Here is a 22,163-nt window from a genome sequence, read left to right on the forward strand (position 1 = left end):
ACAGTATACAGATTTCAACAGAGGTTTCTTTTTCTTTATAGGACCTATCCAGAATAGTAAACTAATTCGTAGGTTAACCAGAACCCTTGAAGCTGTAGTCAATGAGACTGCCTCTGCTCTAGGTAACATAACCGAAGAGCAATCTGCTATGAGATTTGTCGTTTTACAGAATCGTCTCGTCCTTGACGTCATATTGGCCGATAGGGGCGGGGCCTGTAGAGTCATCGGATCTAGTTGCTGCATTTTCATTCCAAATAACGCGCCGTCTGTTTATTCAGCTATAACCAGACTCCATAAAATTGCCCATCTGTTACACCAAGATCCAGGCACCTGGACATGGTCCGGTTGGTTCTGGAATATAATTTCCGCCTGGGGATGGAAAGTCTTGTCCTTTCTAGGTATTGCAGTAGCGATCATATTCAGCTGCTGCCTCTGTATACAATGTGGCCCTGCGATTTGCGGCATTTGTGCTACCTCTTGTATTCCTAGTCCCAAGCCCCGTTCTAAAACACGTTCCCAGAAAATTCGAGACGAGCAAATGATACTGTATGAAATGATAGATGGTATCATGAATATTGATGTTTCCTGATGGAAACGTAGTGACAAGGAGGGAATGTGGAAAAGTAAATTTTGCCATGTTCTGTGTCCCTACGAGTCCTCCATCATATGTTATCTGTGCATGATTAATATGCATATGTATTCCCTATGTTCGATTAATGACGCAATTACAGTTGTGTCCACCTCTAGTATGTCAGTTTCCAGTCCTCGTGAATACTACGAATATCAGGCCTATGTAAAGTTACGTTGCCACGTTTCTCAGTGTACACGTTATTCCATTGTAAAGTCCCCGTTTCTAGGCCTCAAAAGGGCCCGGACACCAGATTCAGCTCCTGTCTCCTGAGCCCTCGCTGAGGAGCGATACAGCCCCCACCTGTATCCTCGACCCTTCACTTACTTCCTGCCTCGCAGTGCCCGGCTCAGCCTGGCTCTGCCTCTGAGTCTGCCAAGAGTATGTTATGATTCCAGTTATCAGTTCAGTCCTCCTTCTCTGCATTCCTAAGCTACTGAACTGTATCAATAGTTTCCGTCATTGTCTAGCCTTTACGTCTCCATGTAAGAGAAATACTGCATTTAATGGTCATTTAATATTCTTCATCACGCACTACATGTAGAATAATGCATGCTCCAGTCTTAGAGTCTGTTAGCCTCTACCCCGATAACTTTTGGATTCTATCAACATGTTCTCTAAACATCAGATACTAGATACTGCTTAGGTACATGTCGCCCTGACTCTCCAGACTTCAGTCTCTGCTCCTAGCACAGAGTTCATAGCCCCCAGCTTCTCCTAGTAACACGTCATTGCCAGCTTGCGCGCACCATTAGGTCAGAGGTCCCGGCTCCTTAGGTAGCCCCTCCATGTTCCCGCCCCATTCATGACATATTCTGTTACGTTTGCATCACATGTCTATGTATACGCCTCTGTTACACCTACTTTCACCCTTATCTTTCGCGACTGCTATTAACCACACCCACTGCTCCGCCTATCCTATGTACTGTAATGCAACTGTTTTAGTATATATGATCGTGTATTGTTATTAAAAGTCAGCGCGCTCATCCCAGATCCTGCCCCGGCAGCTGCCGGGCCCTGCCATCCTATTCCTATGCAGGTTGTCCTGTTCCTGTCCTTATGCTGTATTAAACCTGCAAAACTCCTACTACCTCGAATCTTGACTCTTATTTATTGAGCTATCTGTTATTCATTTAAGCATTCAAAAATAGAGGTATTATTTATTTATTTACCACAACTTTCCAAATGGTGATCCGTTACCTGAGCGAGGTGCCTTTTTGAGAGTATTGCATCCATCGTACGTGATCCAATAGAATTTTACAATAATTACCTAGACGCTTAAACAATGTAATTGTCGCCTTTGGCTACATCAGATAGTGAATGTAATAGTATTAGTGCATAATTTAGCAACTTTTAGTAACATGACTCCAATTAAGTAGGGTATCAATGAATGAAAGCTGTACTTTTGTGGAAGGTATTTTATACTGGGTTGGGCACGCCCACAAAGATGTAACCAGGAGTTTTAAACCCTAACGTGTTTTTTTTTTTAATGCTCCGGGCTTCTAGATCACTGCAACAATAGCACCGCGTATAACAAATAAGCCTTCGTTGGTATTGTATTTATATTGTGCTTACTTCCGCTAATGTTTTGAAGCGTTTTACACTGGGCAGCACACTGCTCTGTAACCCAACGTTAGTGGTTAGTTAGTCCAGGGTTTTTGGATATTGTTGGTTATTAGGGTTAGTCTTGTGCATTCAGTTAAACAATTCCATGCATTCCAAGTTTCTTTGTGATATTGTAATTACATTTATATAGAGCTTACTACCCATGGCGAGGCACGAGCAAGCACCAGCATCCGGGCACTGTGGGCCTCAGTGTCGTAGTGATAAGTATTTACAATACGTGTTTGGTGAAGGTACGTGGACGTTTGGTTCAAGGCCTGCGAGGATGGCTGGCTGAGTTGAACGTTCTTTGCTGCAACTTAGTGATTGCTAGTCATGACCATTACCTTGGTAAATTGAGTGCCTTAAATTGGGCAAATGTAACGTTTGGAACCTTTAGTGCTTAATAAGCATTGGCAATGCCACTAGGTCTCGCTTTAAATAAATTATGTATGGTACTGTGAAGCATTACAAGTAAATAGCATGGGAATGGATATCTATTTATGTGGAAGCAAGGAACTGTAGAATGCTACTGGTGTAGGTTAAACGGTCAGGTGACAGTTGCACCGTCAATCAACAAGAAAGGGACTGTAGGGCTTTTTAGAGAGGTCCAGCATGCATGCCCTGTGTGTGTGGGTGGCTCTCTGTGTGCGTGCATGTGGGTGCAAATGCAATAGGTCTCGCATTTGCGAGAGATTAAGCTATTGGCATTGTAAATGACAATGCCATTTATTTATCGGTTTTCAAAACCAAAACATAAATAAAAAATTTGTCATTTACAATGCCAATACCTCTAGCTTTTACAAAGGCGAAACCGTTGCATTGTAAATGCTTGTTTTGTAATGCAGCCCGTTGTCCTTAAAGGAAAACGGGATGCATTTAAAAAAGAAAAATGAAAATTTTCTGTTTCAATTTTTTTAAGGGCAGTTAGTAGCCCCTGGGACCACTGCCTGCTTTTAAAAATATTTTCTCAGATCCTCACAAAGGGGAAGGGGTCCCCTTGGGACCCCTTCCCTTTTGAGTTTGGTTTACCACCTACTTGAAGGGTGTTATCAGCATTCAATATCCCTTCTTGATGGCAGCCCCAGTGGTGTATCTTGCTCTAAAGGTGAAACCAATCTGTTTCGAACTTTTTGCAGTCCAAAGATCATTAATTCTACTAGAAATCCATTTCAACATATTTATATATTGAAAGCACGTGCTCTGTAACCCCGTCTCTTTCACAGTGGATTGCTGTTATCCCACAGTGTAGAGACACCTAGTTTGTTCAGCTTTTCTTAAGTGCATGTTCCAGTGCCTGTGAGGGCAGAGTATCTTTATGAATTTAACAATATAAAGAGGCACACAAAACACCATTAGCTAAATGAACTGCCACAGGTCCAGTCCTTCAAAAACAATGACATATTTATCCGTCCACACAATCTGTTTCACCGTCCATTCCTCCCACCCCCATCCCCATCCCTCGACGCAGTATGCACGTTCATTGCTTCCACATCTCTTGGAAAAATATAAGAACCATTTTAGTGGTCTTGACAGTCAGTGGCAGAAGAGTTTATAAGACCATAAATGTAGAAGAGCAAGCTGTCTGGCAAAATCGAGTGTTGAGCTCTCTCAACACTTTATGGTTCACATCCAGCTTTAGTACTTCTTCACCTTTTATTGTTTTCTTCCCTCGGTCTCTTTGTGTTCCCTAATTTACGACTGAACTATTGCCTGTATGTGACGTTAATATGTCTGTTGTCTTCCCTCTATCAGTCTCGTTCCCTCCCGGTGCAGCAGTGACATCCCATCTTTGCTAAGTTCCGGAGCAGGACACCTGCTAAGACAGGGACTAGTTACAGCGTATCTATTGCTCGCGCTCGGTAAGTGCATAGATACATCCCCTGGGCATATGTTATCCTTTCCCGCTTGGTGTGACCCTTTCACTGATGGGTGTCCTCTGGATTGTAGGTGAAAACCTGTCCCGCTAGCTTTTGATCTGTGCCTCTGTGCTTTGGGTAATACAATCCGGAATTTCTGATAACCAACCTGCAGGAGTGTGACTCTCCTTCTCTTGCCTAAATCCGTTCCCAGTAAGCCTGGGTCCTCTGTACCACCTTTGATACCTTAATAAAGGGGAAGCGGAGTCCTAAAGGAAAGATGGAAGGGTTGACCTCGAGAACCACACATTAGGATTCTGAGGTCCTCAGACTAGTCCTCTCTGGTTGTCTCGTTGGAACTCTCCAAAAACAACCTCCTACCAAAGACAATACAACACAGACTGTTAAAAATGAAAAATCAATGTTATTTTCTCTCTTCCCCAACTTTGTGGTTTGGGTTACACTTATCTATGTGATGCTGTAGTCGTTCTCTTCTGATCAGCCAGCTCAAGCCTGCCCAAAAGATTGCATTTGTGGAAGGGCTTCGGAACAAGCCCCTCTTTTGGGAAATCAGAACCCAGCCATGATTATTCTGGATTTCTTTCCTGTCTGCTCACAGTTCTCGACTTTGCTCCACTGGCAGCTCCAGTCCTCCAGCTCTCAAACTTACACCACCTGCCCTCTCACAATTTCTTTCACGCCTTGTAGACTCCTCACAGACTCACACCGATGGACATACACTCTTGGCTGGTAGCCACCTACCTCTGTATCCCTACTATATTGAAACATGGGTCTTCTCCTCTAGACTGACAGTTCACAAATCACACCACACAGGCCTCACATTCATCTCTAAGCCAACTTGCAACAAGAAGAGCATTCTGTCCATAAGGCTCTTGCTGCATCATCCTATGTCCTCAGTCTCACAGGAGGGTGGCTCTGCCCGCCTTAGAAAGCCCAGGCTGCTCCTTCAAGGCCTCTGATGCACACATGAGGTCCATAGCCACTGTATATGGCAAGAGCATTTATGGACTTAAAATCTGTATAACAATGAAGGCCTGTGCGCTAGTATTCTGCAACTGGGAATCGAATGCTGTCGTCATTTTCACTGTGTTACAACTGCATCACGCGAGCAGGGAATGGCTAGCTCGACTGAAACACGGAATGTGAGGAATTTCCAAACTCTGCTCAATATGGAAGCTAGCCCCAAAGGACTATCCTGACTGTGGCTCCCTCTGCACCATACAGATGTATAACAACTCCACTTTTGTGTGGTAATACACAAAATCTAGCTGCTTAGCTTTGCGAACATATACCTTTTCTACAGGAGTGCAAGTAAGGGAAATGCGTGGATTTATGTAGATGCCAATAATCACTGGAACTGTAAAGAAAAACATGTTTGCCACAATTGTTCTGGGCCTCCAGTGGGCACCTGCTAAACTATGCATAGGCTAAACAGTTACTCATTCCTCCTGACATAAGGCAAAAACTTTTGTAAATATTTCAGAAAATGAAATCAATGGCTTTAAACGTTCTTTCATTCGTTTGCTAATAGCTTCACATAAACTCGGCTGTTGTCTACTTATGAAGGGAAATCAGCATTCTAGTCGCAGCAAATGATATATACATACAATACATATACAAATAAAGAGCTAGGAGAAGTTAACCAGTAGCATAAAAAGTAATGATTGGGGCATCTCTTGTATATGTTGATGAGAAGCCCTGACAGGCACCCAATTGCAGTGGTGTTGTTGCAGAACTGTCTCCACTGAGCAGTCAGGCCCTTTCACACAAGCCTTTGGTGCAAGTGAGACATTTCTTGAATGGTGTACCCCCTGCCTAAGAAGTTATTCATGTATCCTATATCCTTTCCTGGTTCTCCTAGAGGGACAATCACTTGAAAATGAACTGGGCAAGTCATACAAGAAAAGAAACCCATAGCTGTCAAATGCAATAAAGATCATTAGTTATAGGTGACACTTTTCTTTAGTTGACCATATTAGGCTTTTACCGAAAACACATACCATTTTTTCGATGAGGCACAATTGCCTTTGTATCTTTGTTACTTGATCACGAATAGGTGTCAAGAGAGAAGCTTCTATGGACCTCCTTGATTCATAAGTGTAGCTTAAGGAGAATGGATCATGTGAAGATCACCGATCATCTGGGATATAACTGAATCTCACTCTTGGAGTAAGGTCAAATATTTCCAGAAGCTGGCAGGTTAAACACAAAGTGGTGCAGGGATACAGGGATTGATCAGCAGCAAGCACTCATCCTCTCGTCATCATGGCACCGTCAGTGGCATAAAGCAAAATGATGGAGCCCTTCTGCAGAATGTGATGAGGGGTCCCCGTGAAAGAACTTCAAAATAATGATGTAATACTATCACAATATGTGCAGCATTAAAGCTGCATAATTTGCCTTTTCTTGATGCATAATTTAGCCAAACGTGCTGCATAACTTGGTCCTCCCCTGTTGCATAATTCCAGTGGCCCTGTTTGAAATCACACTCTCTGCAACCACCCCCTCCTCATATATTTTAGGGGTGGCCAGACAAGCATCTGATCGCCATCGCCGCAGGCAGGGGAGCGCCCAACCAGACGTTGGCGGTCTCACCATCCAATTACAATGTGCCCACTGGGCTAGGGGGGGAAGTGTTCTTTAACATTGCAGCTTGTGCTAGGGAAACAACCTTTACAACTCAGTTTTTGCCTCGTTGTGCCTTTACCACACATTTTTTAACACACCTATTTTCACCACATGCATGACTTTACAACACATGCCTTTTCCATGCATTTATGGTAAGTTGGAGGGTGTGGGGGATGTCCCCCACAAATACATTGTTTTGATATATAAAAACAATAATTTGTGGTAATGGCATGCCTTGTAAAAGCATGTTCCTGGTAAAAACATGTGCGGTAAAAAATGTGTGGTAAAGGCATACGATGTCTTTACCTGTGTTGTACCGTCGTACACCCCTTGTGCTGCAGCCCTGGAAAAGAGCAGCAGCACAAGCTGCAGTGTTATTGAGCCCTTGTGCACATTTATGCACCGTGTGCAGGCACCACTTGGTGTCCGGCACACGGTGCATGAATATGTGTGGGGGCACTGTATGTGCCCCCAGGGCCACATTAAAGTGACCCATGGGGCTCTACTTGGGACCCTCAAAGCCGCTTTCCGGCAACCTTTTCATGGCAGTGGGACCATCATGAACAGGCACCTCCTCCATTCAGGATCACGATTCCGACCGCCGCCCCGTTAGGATCAGTAGCTCCTGTCGGAGGTGACGAACTGTCCCCCAACAGTCAAGGGTCCGACTGCCTCCATCGTAATGCGGTGGTCGGCCCGAAGGGCTGCCTGTCGGTGGGATCGCCACCGACGGCTTGTCGTGGCAGTCCCACGCCATGCGGGCAACTAGAGCCAAATTTCGGGGGGGGTAGGCTGACATAGATTTTTTTGGGGGGGGCTAATTCTTCCAGCCGTAACCAGAGTGGCTGTAAGAAGGGGTGAAAACATAACAAAAGCATCACTTACAAGTAAACGGTCTTTTAAAGACCTGTGAAGTACTCGGGTGCGGCTGCAATCAGACGTCGCCAGCCGCAAAGCTGTCTCAGCCCGGGCTGAGACACACGAGGGGGGGGGGCTGAAGCCCCGTGAGCCCAATGGGTGTTGCACGCCTACTCCCACCTGCATTGTATTGATGCCCTCAGTTCATCAAACAACTGCAGACTGTCCTGTGCCCACAAGGGTGGTATGAAGTAGTATTCTCCTGTTGGAGCCCTAGGAGGAATCAAATATAAAAGCTCATACTCTGTAGTGTCGTAAACGCAGTCATTGAAACACAAATGTCACCGTTTATTGAGGGTGGGGCGAGGATATTTGGGGGGACTATATGATATATATTGCTGGGCTGCTCGAGCAGGAACACAATACACCAATACCCTTCCGCTGCTGAGCAGCAGAACTACGACGTCTCTGAGTTACACATTAGCGCCAATGTGAAGAGACAACCTATTAAATAAAAAAAAAATGGTCGCAGCCGCGGAGATGAATGTGTCTGCGTGATTATCAATCACTGCCGCCGCGCGTACAGGCCCCAGAGAGAAGACGTGCGGTCCAGACGCCGCATTTGATTTGCCTCTTCCAATAACCCGGGCTAATGACTGTGATGATGGAGATAAGGAGCCCCGAGGACAGAGCACGCGCTCCTGGGCTCGGACTGCTGTGCAGAGGGTGAGGCTCACAAGCGCTCCGGTGATGACAGAGTCAGAGAGGATGGTGAGGGGTGGGAGGGCACTCAGCAGGTGCCCAGGGCTGATCCTCTCACAGCCTGGCCCCGTCTCTTTTCTCCAGAGTACCCTGTGCCAAGCAGCGTCCGCGGGCTCTCGGTGCAAGCGGAGGGGCTGCGAGGAATGCACCCACATAAAGAGAAGTGCCGCGAGTTTTACCAACAGCAACAAGTTTCCAGCGCCGTTTCCAAGCGACCATTGGGTTACCTCAAGCGCACACGTGAGGCGTGACACCTCACCCCCGTCCGCACACTCTTTATAATCTGCCATTCTGATCACATAGCATAAAGCATCCGCGGCTGTAAATATTTTACAGTCCTGCGTGGCCCAGCCCCACTCACGAACGCGGAGGTAATTATTAACGCCTTCCAGCGCGCCGCTTAAGATCGGCGCGGCCGCGAGCAGCCGGTGAGACTTGAGTTAAAGGGACTGGATCTTCGGCGCAGCACGGATCGCTTAGGAGGACTTTGGTGTGCGCGGAGGGTCCGCGGAGCCGGGATCTAAAGCGCACGGGCAGCAACGTCCCGTGAGCCCTGACCCTGCCCGGGTCCCACCACAGAGAGGCCGGTCCTGCCACCAGGATGTCCCGGGGACTTCTGCCCTGGCAGTGGCTTCTGCTGCTGTTCACCTCCGTGCATGGGAACCCCGGGGACGGCCGGGGGATCTGGAATAAGTTCGCCGGACTGCCCTACCCGGAAGATGACCTCTTCCTGTACGACACCTTTCCCCCGGGGTTCCTGTGGTCGGTGGGCACCGCTGCCTACCAGGTGGAGGGGGGCTGGCGGCAGAACGGCAAGGGCCCGACGGTCTGGGACGCCTTCACCCACGAGCAGGGGCTGCCCAGCGGGGACGTGGCCAGCGACAGCCTGAACAGCCTGTACCGGGACACGGAGGCGCTGCGCACCCTGGGGGTGTCCCACTACCGCTTCTCGCTCTCCTGGGCCCGGCTCTTCCCCAACGGCACGGCGGCCAGCCTGAGCCCGGCGGGGCTGGGCTACTACCGCGGGCTGCTGCGGCGGCTGCGGGAGCTGGGGGTGCAGCCCGTGGTCACCCTCTACCACTGGGACCTGCCGCAGGCGCTGCAGGAGCAGCACGGGGGCTGGCCCAACGCCACCCTGGTGGACATCTTCACCGACTACGCCCACTTCTGCTTCCGGACCTTCGGCGCCGAGGTCAAGTACTGGATCACCATGGACAACCCCTACGTGGTGGCCTGGCACGGCTATGCCACCGGCATGCTGCCGCCCGGGGTGCGAGGGGGCCGGCAGCTGGGCTACCAGGCGGCGCACAACCTTATCAAGGTAAGAGTGGCAGGGGTGGGCGCGCCGGGAGTGAGGCCAGGGGCGCAGCTGTCCATTGCGCGTCAGGCCAAGAGGCATCGGGGCCCAGAGGTGTGAGGGGCCCTTGACCCCAGTTAGAGTATGTTTGTGGCATGCTGCCGCCAGGGTGCGAGGGGGGCGGCAGCTGGGCTACCAGGCGGGGCACAACCTCATCAAGGTAAGAGTGGCAGGGGTGGGCGCGCCGGGAGTGAGGCCAGGGGCGCAGCTGTCCATTGCGCATCGGGGCACAGAGGTGTGAGGGGCCCTTGACCCCAGTTAGTGTATGTTTTTATAACTTTCGCACAGAGGTGTGAGGGGCCCTTGACCCCAGTTAGTGTATGTTTTTATAACTTTCAAAACAGAGGGTATACATTGGGGCCGCTTTCGCACATTCTCCTCACCGAGCACGGGGAATGTGTGTGCGGAGATACTGGAGCTGAGGCCACCAGAGTGGCTGAGGGGAAGATGAACAAGGAACAGGTGTCGAAAGAGTCGATGGAAGAGAAAGGGCGGGTAACACCCGAGGGAACAGCTGTTCTGTGGAAAAGTTGTGAGGACGGTTGAGCTAGCACTGTCAGAAGGAACGGGTGTAAAAGCTGAGGTGGCAAAGACGTGAGGATAAATGTAAATGTAAATGTCGGAATTTGTAAAGCGCACAGCTACCTCCACCAGAGGTGTCCCGGCGCTGTCCGTATACCGCTTAGGAACCCTTCCTGGCTTATGTCCACTCCTGGGCACCCCCCAGATGCAGCCAGGCATCCCAGCGCTTTTGGGGCCGTTGTGGAGACTAATCAAGCTATTGCCCAGAGTTGCAGCGTGGGACCCATGATCAGAACAGGCACTGAGGCGAGAATATCCAGTCAGGGGAATTAATGAGCCAGAGACCCGCCGAGGCAGGAATCGAACCCTGTTCCCTGGCCACAGCTCTGCATCAAGGTCTGCCTGCTCTAACCATTGAGCCACACTTCTCCATAAGTGGTGAGGGACAGGTGAGCGAAAAAGGGCTTTGAGGTGAAGGAGTGAGGAACGTGCTTTGGTGAGAGAGGCAAGGACCAGGTGAAGAAAGAATTGTTTTGAGGCAAGGAGATGCAATAGGCACTAGGGAAAAGGCGTGAGGCGCAGGTGGGGTAGGTGTAGGTAGAACAGCAGGTTAACAGATAATGCACTGTGACAGCGGCACACGGAGAAGAGTTCTAGAAAGTTACGGCTTTTTTATATCATTTTATTTATTAACGTTTATAGCGCAGAGAGGTCAGGACGCTTTACAGGCTACCCTATACATTTGTGTAAAGCATCCATCGAAAGATGTAAAGAACAATGAAAAGTGGTAAGGAAAAAAGACGGAGTTACAGCATATCCATATATTTTTATAAATCCGAGCGATCTTTAACGAGACTCGAAAAAGTACGAGTTTAATGATAAGAAAGAAGAGGTGCAGGACAGGTGAGATAAAAAGGGTACTGAGGAGATAGGGTGCGGGACAGGTGAGGTAAGAAGGGTACTGAAGAGATGAGGCGTGGATAGGTGAGGTAAGAAGGGTACTGAGGAGATGAGGCGTGTGATTGGTGAGGTAAGAAGGGTACTGAAGAGATGAGGCGTGGGACAGGTGAGGTAAGAAGGGTGCTGTGAACCTGAGGTGAGGAACAGGTTGGGCACTTTAATAGAAGCCCTTGAGAAAGGGGGTGGGGGACATATGAGGTAAGAATGGTACTGAGGAGATCAGGCGTGGATAGGTGAGGTAAGAAGGGTACTGAGGAGATGAGGCATGGGATTGGTGAGGTAAGAAGGGTACTGAAGAGATGAGGCGTGGGACATGTGAGATAAAAAGGGTACTGAGGAGATAGGGCGCGGGACAGGTGAGGTAAGAAGGGTACTGAAGAGATGAGGTGTGGGACAGGTGAGGTAAGAAGGGTACTGACGAGATGAGGCGTGGGACAGGTGAGGTAAGAAGGGTACTGAAGAGATGAGGCGAGAAACAGGTGAGGCACTATAATAGAGCCCCTGGTGAGAAGGGGCGGGGGGACAAGTGAGTAAGAATGGAATTGAGGAGATGAGGTGTGGGACAGGTGAAGCACTATAACAGAGGCCCTGGGGAGAAGGGGTGGAGGACAGATGAGGTAAGAAGGGTACTGAAGAGATGAGGAGTGGGACAGGTGAGGTAAGAATGGTGCTGTGAACCTGAGGTGTGGAATAGGTTGGGCACTTTAATAGAAGCCCTTGAGAAAAGGGGTGGGGGACAGATGAGGTAAGAATGGTACTGAGGAGATGAGGTGTGGGACAGGTGAGGTAAGAAGGGTACTGAGGAGATGAGGCATGGGATTGGTGAGGTAAGAAGGGTACTGAAGAGATGAGGCGTGGGACAGGTGAGGTAAGAAGGGTACTGACGAGATGAGGCGTGGGACAGGTGAGGTAAGAAGGGTACTGAAGAGATGAGGCGAGAAACAGGTGAGGCACTATAATAGAGCCCCCGCTGCTCAGTTTTAAAATACCGTTTTTTGCATTTTCGTTTTTTAAATTGCATTTTGCCCCTGCTTTTAATTCCTTCTTGCTGTGCCCACATACCTGCATTTAAAGTGTTCCCCCCACCGCGTTTTGAGCGGATTTGTTCTATCTTCGTTTTGGCGCCTGGTCGCCATCTTGGGGGTGGCTATTGGTGAGTGTGCCACTTGTTTCAGCGCTCTAGCGCTGACTGGGACCTCAGGTGAGCCCTATTTAAGGTGAGCATTCTCTTTGCTCATCCTTGGTAAAGGAAATAGCACGCACGCACGCTATGCTGCTGGAATAGTGATCTTCAGCGCTGCTCAGTTTTAAAATACCGTTTTTTGCATTTTCGTTTTTTAAATTGCATTTTGCCCCTGCTTTTAATTCCTTCTTGCTGTGCCCACATACCTGCATTTAAAGTGTTCCCCCCACCGCGTTTTGAGCGGATTTGTTCTATCTTGGTTTTGGCGCCTGGTCGCCATCTTGGGGGTGGCTATTGGTGAGTGTGCCACTTGTTTCAGCGCTCTAGCGCTGACTGGGACCTCAGGTGAGCCCTATTTAAGGTGAGCATTCTCTTTGCTCATCCTTGGTAAAGGAAATAGCACGCACGCACGCTATGCTGCTGGAATAGTGATCTTCAGCGCTGCTCAGTTTTAAAATACAGTTTTTTGCATTTTCGTTTTTTAAATTGCATTTTGCCCCTGCTTTTAATTCCTTCTTGCTGTGCCCACATACCTGCATTTAAAGTGTTCCCCCCACCGCGTTTTGAGCGGATTTGTTCTATCTTGGTTTTGGCGCCTGGTCGCCATCTTGGGGGTGGCTATTGGTGAGTGTGCCACTTGTTTCAGCGCTCTAGCGCTGACTGGGACCTCAGGTGAGCCCTATTTAAGGTGAGCATTCTCTTTGCTCATCCTTGGTAAAGGAAATAGCACGCACGCACGCTATGCTGCTGGAATAGTGATCTTCAGCGCTGCTCAGTTTTAAAATACCGTTTTTTGCATTTTCGTTTTTTAAATTGCATTTTGCCCCTGCTTTTAATTCCTTCTTGCTGTGCCCACATACCTGCATTTAAAGTGTTCCCCCCACCGCGTTTTGAGCGGATTTGTTCTATCTTGGTTTTGGCGCCTGGTCGCCATCTTGAGGGTGGCTATTGGTGAGTGTGCCACTTGTTTCAGCGCTCTAGCGCTGACTGGGACCTCAGGTGAGCCCTATTTAAAGCTCGCTCTGATCGCGCAGCGGTGACGCGCAGCGGGAGCGCCTGACTCGCGCCTGAGTCAAGCCAGAGTCCTGCCCGTCTGCGTCCCGGATGCGTTTGGGGCGGCGGGTGGGGCTCTGATATCAGGCATGTGTATTCCTGGGTCACCAGTGCTGCAATATACTTCAGGGGAGCTACGCTCTCTCGACAACTTCGCTACTGGTTGCTGCACCGTTTTTCCCGGTCGCCACCTGGGTAAGTCCATCTGCCCTGGTTGTGGCTGGCGCCCAAACCGCGCTCAGTTATTGCTGTCCAACCGCAACAACGTTAGTATTGGATATCTCTGCATGCTATTAAACACCAGGTCGGCGTGTAGACATGCGCAAGACATATATGAGCTCCTAGATACGGTGAAGCCGCTATGTCTTATGCTTACTGAGACATGGTGGGGCGAATTTTCCAACCCAGATGTTGCCTTGGCTATCCCGCCTGACTATAACATCTTCAGGAAGGATAGAGCTACGGGACGGGGTGGTGGAGTGGCACTGGTGGTGAAGAAAGGCACGCCCTGTTCTATCCTGTCAGTGGAGGATATTCGCGGTTCTGAGACCCTTGCTTTCTCCATCTCTTTGTCCCCGCATCAATCAGTGAAGGGCTTATTGATATATAGACCGCCTGGTCCACCGGGATCGTTTTTCGAAGATCTCGATTCCGTGTTGTTGGGGTTGGCCTTGAAAGCGGAACATTGTATCGTGGCGGGGGATTTCAACTTTCGGATGGATAATCCGTTGGACCCTGCCGCGATTAAACTTTCTGAGGCTATGACCCCGCTGGGATTGATCCCTCATCTGCAGGGGCCCACGCACGACAAGGGACACACTCTTGACCAGGTATTTTCGTCATCTCCTCTTGAGGTGATTGAGATTAGCCCGGTACTATGGTCAGACCATCTGCTGGCTAAATTTTCAATCAAAGGCACAGCTAAACCGGTGCCTGGTTTGCCACAGAAGCAGGGTCGTGTCCATAGGGCATACCATCGAGTGACCCCAGCGATGCTGGCCCAGGCTGCTGTGGATCATCCCTGCTCCCTCTCAGGTGATCTGGAGAGGGATTTGGAGGCCCTGCAAGTTTGGCTTTTAGACAGGCTAAATGATCTCGCTCCTGAAGTGACACCCCGCCCGACACCGAAACGGGTCTCTGCACCTTGGTTCACAGCAGCACTGTCGGCTATGCGGCAGCAGTGCAAGGTGGCCGAAAGAGCTTGGCGGGCACAATACGACACTGCTGCCAAGCTGACCTATAAATCGGTGGTGAAGGCGTATCATCAAGACATTCGCCTGGGAAAAAAGGCCTATCTTGCAGGAAGAATAGAAGCCGCCTCCAACTCCTGTAAGGAGATTTTCTCCATTGTGAGAGAATTTATCTCTACACGGTCTAACACCTCGGATGAAAAGCCTTCTGACACCTGGGCCTTGGATCTGGCTGATTTTTTCACGAGCAAGATTCAACTTATTCAGGACTCTTTCCCACCGGTTGTGGCTATGGGCCCGACTAATTTTGAGGCCATTTTGTCTCAGTTGGCTTCGCCAGGCCCGACGTTGGGCGTGTTCCCTCCGATCTCTGCCCCTGTCTCTTTAGCCCTCATGGGCAATCTTAAATCTGGTTCGCCCCTGGACCCATGCCCGGCTAAAATTTTGGCGAAATTGGCAGAGGTGATCAATCCGCTGGCGAACCCGTTATTAAATCTCTCGCTGAGCCAGGGAGTAGTCCCGTCGGCCTGGAAGCAGGCGATGGTGATCCCGCTCCTTAAGAAACCAGGCCTGGACCCGAAGGCCCCTGTCAGCTATAGGCCTATTTCTTTGCTGCCGGCTCTCACCAAGATTCTGGAAAAGCACGTTCAGGTGGTGCTGTCCAATTTTCTTGAGACTAATGAGATCCTGCACGCCACCCAGTCGGGCTTTCGTCCCCATCTCAGCACAGAGACTGCGCTCCTTGAGGTCTCAGAGACTGTTAAAGGTGTTCTGGACTCGGGGGGCAAAGCCATGCTGGTGATGTTGGACTTGTCGGCGGCTTTTGACACCGTCCCCCATGACGGCCTTCTCGTGAGACTCTATGAGATAGGTTTGCGGGGGACGGTGTTCGGCTGGTTTTCCTCCTTTCTAGCCGGCCGCCGGCAAACGGTCTGGGCCTCGCCAGATTCCGCCGCAATGCCGCCTTTGGGAGTCGGGGTCCCTCAGGGCGCGATTTTGAGCCCGACCCTATTTAATATCTTTATGACTCCTTTGGCGGCGTTGGCGGAGTCATTTGGGGCCCAGATCGTGTCCTACGCGGACGATACCCAGCTCCTCTTCTCATGTACGAGAGGAGGAGATTTTGATGGGGAGAGTATCCGGGATTGCCTTGGGGCTGTTTTCCATTGGTTCCAACTGAACAGCCTCAAGTGCAATTCCGAGAAATCTGAGGTACTCTTCTTTGGGTGTGATACCGAGCCAAATTGGCAGGCCTGGTGGCCCATTGACATGTTTCCTCCGTCTTGTTCCTCCAAAATGGCTAAGAACTTGGGGGTCAAGATGGACAATGGGCTTACCTTAAAATCCCAGATTCTCGGGGTGTCGGGCACCTGTTTTGGCCTCCTCAGGATGCTGCGGAGGTTCCTTCCCCTGCTGTCTGAGGAGCATAGGAGGCTGACGGTACAGGCTCTTATCGGGTCCAGGTTAGATTATTCTAACATCCTCTACCTGGGCCTGCCAGAGTACCTTCTGCAACGGCTCCAAGTGGTGCAGAACGCTGCCGCAAGAGCCATTTTTGGCTTAAATAGGCGGGCTAGTGCAACGGGGCTGTTGAAGACCTTGCACTGGCTTCCAGTCCGGAAACGGATTGCCTTTAAGGCTCTGACCCTGGCCTATAAGGCCCTTCATGCGGTGGGAGCAAAATATCTTCAAAGGAGACTGACTTTTTATCATCCGACTCGCTCTTTGAGGTCGGAGTCTCTGTTCCTGGCGGTTGTTCCGCGAGTGAAGAGAGCCCGTTTGGGTGGTCGCTCCTTTGGTTTACTTGCACCGCAGTTGTGGAACTCCCTGCCGCTCTCTCTGCGGGGAGCAACCAGCTTACTTGCCTTCAGGAAGGGCCTTAAAACGTGGTTGTTTACTCAGTAGATCTTATTTTGTATGCTTTTCTGGTTTTCTTTTTCTTTTTTTTCTTTTTCTCTTCCCCTTCTTTTAAACGTGTTATGTTATTATGATGCAGCTCTCCTTTACTAAAAGCGCCGGGATACTCTTTTTGAGTCGCCGTGCGCTATACAAAAGATTAAATAACATAACATAACATAACATAACAAGGGGCGGGGGGACAAGTGAGTAAGAATGGAATTGAGGAGATGAGGTGTGGGACAGGTGAAGCACTATAACAGAGGCCCTGGGGAGAAGGGGTGGAGGACAGATGAGGTAAGAAGGGTACTGAAGAGATGAGGAGTGGGACAGGTGAGGTAAGAATGGTGCTGTGAACCTGAGGTGTGGAATAGGTTGGGCACTTTAATAGAAGCCCTTGAGAAAAGGGGTGGGGGACAGATGAGGTAAGAATGGTACTGAGGAGATGAGGTGTGGGACAGGTGAGGTAAGAAGGGTACTGAGGAGATGAGGCGTGGGATTGGTGAGGTAAGAAGGGTACTGAAGAGATGAGGCGTGGGACAGGTGAGGTAAGAAGGGTACTGACGAGATGAGGCGTGGGACAGGTGAGGTAAGAAGGGTACTGAAGAGATGAGGCGAGAAACAGGTGAGGCACTATAATAGAGCCCCTGGTGAGAAGGGGCGGGGGGACAAGTGAGTAAGAATGGAATTGAGGAGATGAGGTGTGGGACAGGTGAAGCACTATAACAGAGGCCCTGGGGAGAAGAGGTGGAGGACAGATGAGGTAAGAAGGGTACTGAAGAGATGAGGAGTGGGACAGGTGAGGTAAGAATGGTGCTGTGAACCTGAGGTGTGGAATAGGTTGGGCACTTTAATAGAAGCCCTTGAGAAAAGGGGTGGGGGACAGATGAGGTAAGAATGGTACTGAGGAGATGAGGTGTGGGACAGGTGAGGTAAGAAGGGTACTGAGGAGATGAGGCGTGGGATTGGTGAGGTAAGAAGGGTACTGAAGAGATGAGGCGTGGGACAGGTGAGGTAAGAAGGGTACTGACGAGATGAGGCGTGGGACAGGTGAGGTAAGAAGGGTACTGAAGAGATGAGGCGAGAAACAGGTGAGGCACTGTAAGAGAGCCCCTGGTGAGAAGGGGCGGTGGGACAAGTGAGTAAGAATGGAATTGAGGAGATGAGGTGTGGGACAGGTGAAGCACTATAACAGAGGCCCTGGGGAGAAGGGGTGGAGGACAGATGAGGTAAGAAGGGTACTGAAGAGATGAGGCGTGGGACAGGCGAGGTAAGAATGGTGCTGTGAACCTGAGGTGAGGAACAGGTTGGGCACTTTAATAGAAGCCCTTGAGAAAGGGGTGGGGGACAGATGAGGTAAGAATGGTACTGAGGAGATGAGGTGTGGGACAGGTGAGGTAAGAAGGGTACTGAGGAGATGAGGCGTGGGATTGGTGAGGTAAGAAGGGTACTGAAGAGATGAGGCGTGGGACAGGTGAGGTAAGAAGGGTACTGACGAGATGAGGCGTGGGACAGGTGAGGTAAGAAGGGTACTGAAGAGATGAGGCGAGAAACAGGTGAGGCACTGTAATAGAGCCCCTGGTGAGAAGGGGCGGTGGGACAAGTGAGTAAGAATGGAATTGAGGAGATGAGGTGTGGGACAGGTGAAGCACTATAACAGAGGCCCTGGGGAGAAGGGGTGGAGGACAGATGAGGTAAGAAGGGTACTGAAGAGATGAGGCGTGGGACAGGCGAGGTAAGAATGGTGCTGTGAACCTGAGGTGAGGAACAGGTTGGGCACTTTAATAGAAGCCCTTGAGAAAAGGGGTGGGGGACAGATGAGGTAAGAATGGTACTGAGGAGATGAGGTGAGGTAAGGATGGCACTGAGGCGATGTGGGACAGTTGAGGCCCTGTAATAGAGTCCCTGGGGGCAAAGGGCGGGGGACGGGTGAGGTAAGAATGGCATTGAGAAGATGAGATGCGAGACAGGTGAGATAAGATTGGTACTGAGGAGATCGAGTGAGGGACAGACGAGGCAATGTAGTAGAGCTCCGTGGGAGAAGAGGTGAGGGACAGGTGAGGTATGAATGGTGCCGAGAATCTGAGGTAAGGAACAAGCGAGTCACTATAACAGAGACCCTGGGGAGAAGGGGCGGGGACAGGTCAGGTAAGACTGGAGCTGAGAAACTGAGGTGAGGAAGAGGTGAGACACTTTAATAGGAGCAGGGGACAGGTGAGGTAAGAATGGTGCTGGGAATCTGAGGTGAGGAACTACATTAGAGGTCCTGGGTGAAAGGGGCAGGGGACAAGTGCGGTTAGAATGTTGCTGAGGACCTGAGGCAAGGAACAGGTTGGGCACTTTATTAGACGCCCTGCAGAGAAGGGGTGGGGGACAGGTGTGGACAAATAGGTTGGGCACTTTAATAGAAGCCCTGGGGAGAAGGCCGGGGACAGGTGAGGTAATAATGGTACTGAGGAGATGAAGCAAGAGACAGGTGAGGCACTATTACAGAGGAATTATATCAAAACAAAGAGAGGAGTATCCCCTTTGAAGATAAAGAACAGACGTATCTGGAGGGCAGGTTTTTGGCAAGAAGGAGAATATTCGTCCTTTTGTTTAAAACCCCTCACTCACCAACCTAGTGGTGACATGCTTCATCATCGGGGTCCACCCTGGCTGCCTAGCGCCGCCAGGGTGTGCTACGACACCTGTACTACAGTGGAGCGGGTTGTGACTGTGGGTGTGAAAAATCAAATGTTAAAAATTGTCCTGGTTGTACTCAAAATTATAATTTTAATTATAGAGCAACTGAATAATGTTAAAAATAAGTGAGCGAGATCCTGGTAGGGGAGTTACGACCAAGGGATCTCTATATGTGTTTATGTTGAATGGTCAACATGTTTCTACCTTAAGGGCGATTGCCCGGTATTCATCAGGACCAAAAAAGACAGGTGGACAGGAGGTGTGTGCTCCCTAAAAAGCACACCCTTCCCTGATCCCCTGTGTACCTACTGGCAAAATGGCCAGTGGTATATACTGCTCAGTAAAATAAGTGAGCAAGTGAAGAAGTGAAAAAGAGACTCAGTTGTGAGCTCTATGGGGCTTCAACGGGCAGGGCGTAGGTTCAATGCCGTGAGCGCAACATATTAGTTACTTGGCGGGAAGGACGGAGTCTGACCTACTCCTAACGGCCTCTGCACGGCTATTACAGAGGCCCTGGGGAGAAGGGGCGGGGGACCGGTGAGGTAAGAATAGTGCTAAGAACCTGAGGTGAGGAACAGGTTAGGCACTTTAATAGGGCCCCTGGGGAGAAGGGGTGGGGGACAGGTGAGGTATGAATGGTGCTGAGGACCTGAGGCAAGGAACAGGGTGGGCACTTTAATAGACGCCCTGCAGAGAAGGGGCAGAGGACATGTGTGGACAAATAGATTGGGCACTTTATTAGAAGCCCTGGGGAGAAGGGTAAGGGGGCAGGTGAAGTAAGAATGGAATTGAGGAGATGAGGTGTTGGACAGGTGAGGCACTATAACAGTGGCCTTGGGAAGAAGGGGCGGGGACAGGTCAGGTAAGACTGGAGCTGAGAAACTGAGGTGAGGAACAGGTGAGGCACTTTATTAGGGTCCCTGGGGAGAAAGGCCGGGGACCGGTGAGGTAAGAATGGTACTCAGGGGGCACACCGAGGGGCAGGTGAGAGAACAATGGCACTGAGATGATTGGGAGATAGAACAGGTGAGGTGCAGTGACATAAGCAGTCTGGAGAAGGGATGATGGAAAAGTAAGATTATGGCAGATTTGAATAGAGCCATTGCCAGGAGTATATCACAAAGAGTACATTAACTTGTTCTGTGCTCATGACGGCTCCCGGACGTCATGAGTCACGTTAGTCATGTGCTCATGACAGCGTGAGCCGTCCGAACGTTGCTACTCCGCCTACGCACGATTAATTCCCCGCATGTGCGGGTGAATTAATCAGTGGGCGGAGTTCGGAAGGATCCCGGCCGTTATGAGCACATGACTACTGTGACTCATGACGGCCGTGAGCCGTCATGAGCACCACGGCACTGCGCCCCCCCCCCCCCCCCCCATCGCACCATAGCAAAATGAACACCACAGCGAAGGGGTTAAACACAGTATTGCAATATTTGAACCTTGCAACATCACAAAATAAAATGATGGTCGGAGTGCTGAAACTTTTCAAACACTCACCCTGAGTTTAAGGGTTTAATCCATCGTTATTTTGCTCGCCACATCACCACAGTTTGGACCCAGCCATATGCAAATCAATCTTGATCCTGCTCTCCATGGGAACAGTCCACCCTGAACTGCCAAGCAAGGTCCTGCCAGGACCAGAAACAAACATCCTGGGATCGGTTTCATGGAAACCCCCCATTTCAGCCAGGCTCTCTTGAATCCAGTGGATCAGGGAGCGGGAGGACCCACTTCTGGGCAAAACCATAGCCACTTAGGGTGCACATAGCAACATCACAAAATAAAACGATGGACAGAGTGTTGAAAGTTTTCAAGCACTCCCCACAGTCACAGATCTGGGTTTAATCCATCGTTATTTTGCCCGTCACGTCACCCCAGAATAAGAACCTCAACATTACTCATATGATTGACTCTGAACATTCAAAGCAAGAATGTAGAATCCCACTGAAAAGTTGTCAAATGTGTGAATTTTAAGATAGGCAAAGGATCATTGGCAAATCAAATTGGAACCTGAAATCATTGCTCACAGTACAGAATATATGCAATTACTTGTAATTAATTAAGCAGCAGGATAAACCAAATATATTTACGGATTGCCTACTGGGGCTGAATGACACACATGACATCGAGGACAACTAAATGCATATGCTTCTGTGATCAGGGGTTTTCCCCGCATAATTTTGGGTTTGTCACACTTATCACTTAATTCACCATCTGCTCATAAAGTACAGATGCAACAATAATGTTTTTGACTCAGACAAAAAAATTACTAAAAACAGTGCACATGCTCGGTGTGACACATGGCTTGACACATAGAATAAGTTAGCTGTTCATATTTTACCTGTTGGTTGTTATTTTCAAATGTTAAAGAAGTAAAATATTGTCCTTACAGTGTCAATAACACCAGTAAATGGACCAGGAAGAGTAACAACAATCTTACATTTATGAGTTTAATTCAGAGAGGGTGGAAACATAGACTTATTTGTAGGCAAGACAATATTTCATTTTTCTCTTCATTCACAACTAGGGCTATTCACAAAGGTAAGCCACACTTGTGCTTGTGGGTAGCTTACAAGCATAATTTTACTCTTACACTTTTGAGTAACTTTACTATTTTTTCTTATTTACAAAGTCATAGTGTAACATTACTCCAAAGTGTAGACTTATGCAACTCTGAAAAAAGGGGTAGAGCCACACTTACAAGAGTAAGTTAATACAAAAAACAGTATCAGTAACAGTAAATCTAGCACCACACATGGCCAACCCCTGGTAGTGCAACACTTTCCCATAGAAATTAATGGAGTTAGTAACTTAAATATAATTAAATGTAGTTAATTATTAAAAAATAATAATTTAAATAGTGATTTTTAAATGTTATTGTAAAGTATGTTAATAACTGTTTTGCATTTAAAAATATAACAATACACTGTATTAAAATATATTTAAATATTTG

The 22,163-nt window shown here is 49.1% G+C and overlaps 1 protein-coding gene across 1 annotated transcript in view; it reads left to right on the forward strand.

The window, feature by feature from the left end:
- Positions 1-8,741: 8,741 nt before the first annotated feature.
- Positions 8,742-22,163, forward strand: part of KL (klotho) — a 360,970-nt gene continuing 347,548 nt past the window's right edge. Inside the window, exon 1 of the mRNA XM_078657164.1 lies at positions 8,742-9,679. Coding sequence (XP_078513290.1) covers positions 8,960-9,679 — 720 coding nt within the window. The 5' untranslated portion in view covers positions 8,742-8,959. The remainder of the gene's footprint in view (positions 9,680-22,163) is intronic.

Source organism: Lissotriton helveticus, chromosome 8, assembly GCF_964261635.1.
Source record: "Lissotriton helveticus chromosome 8, aLisHel1.1, whole genome shotgun sequence".
Lineage (NCBI taxonomy): Eukaryota > Metazoa > Chordata > Amphibia > Caudata > Salamandridae > Lissotriton > Lissotriton helveticus.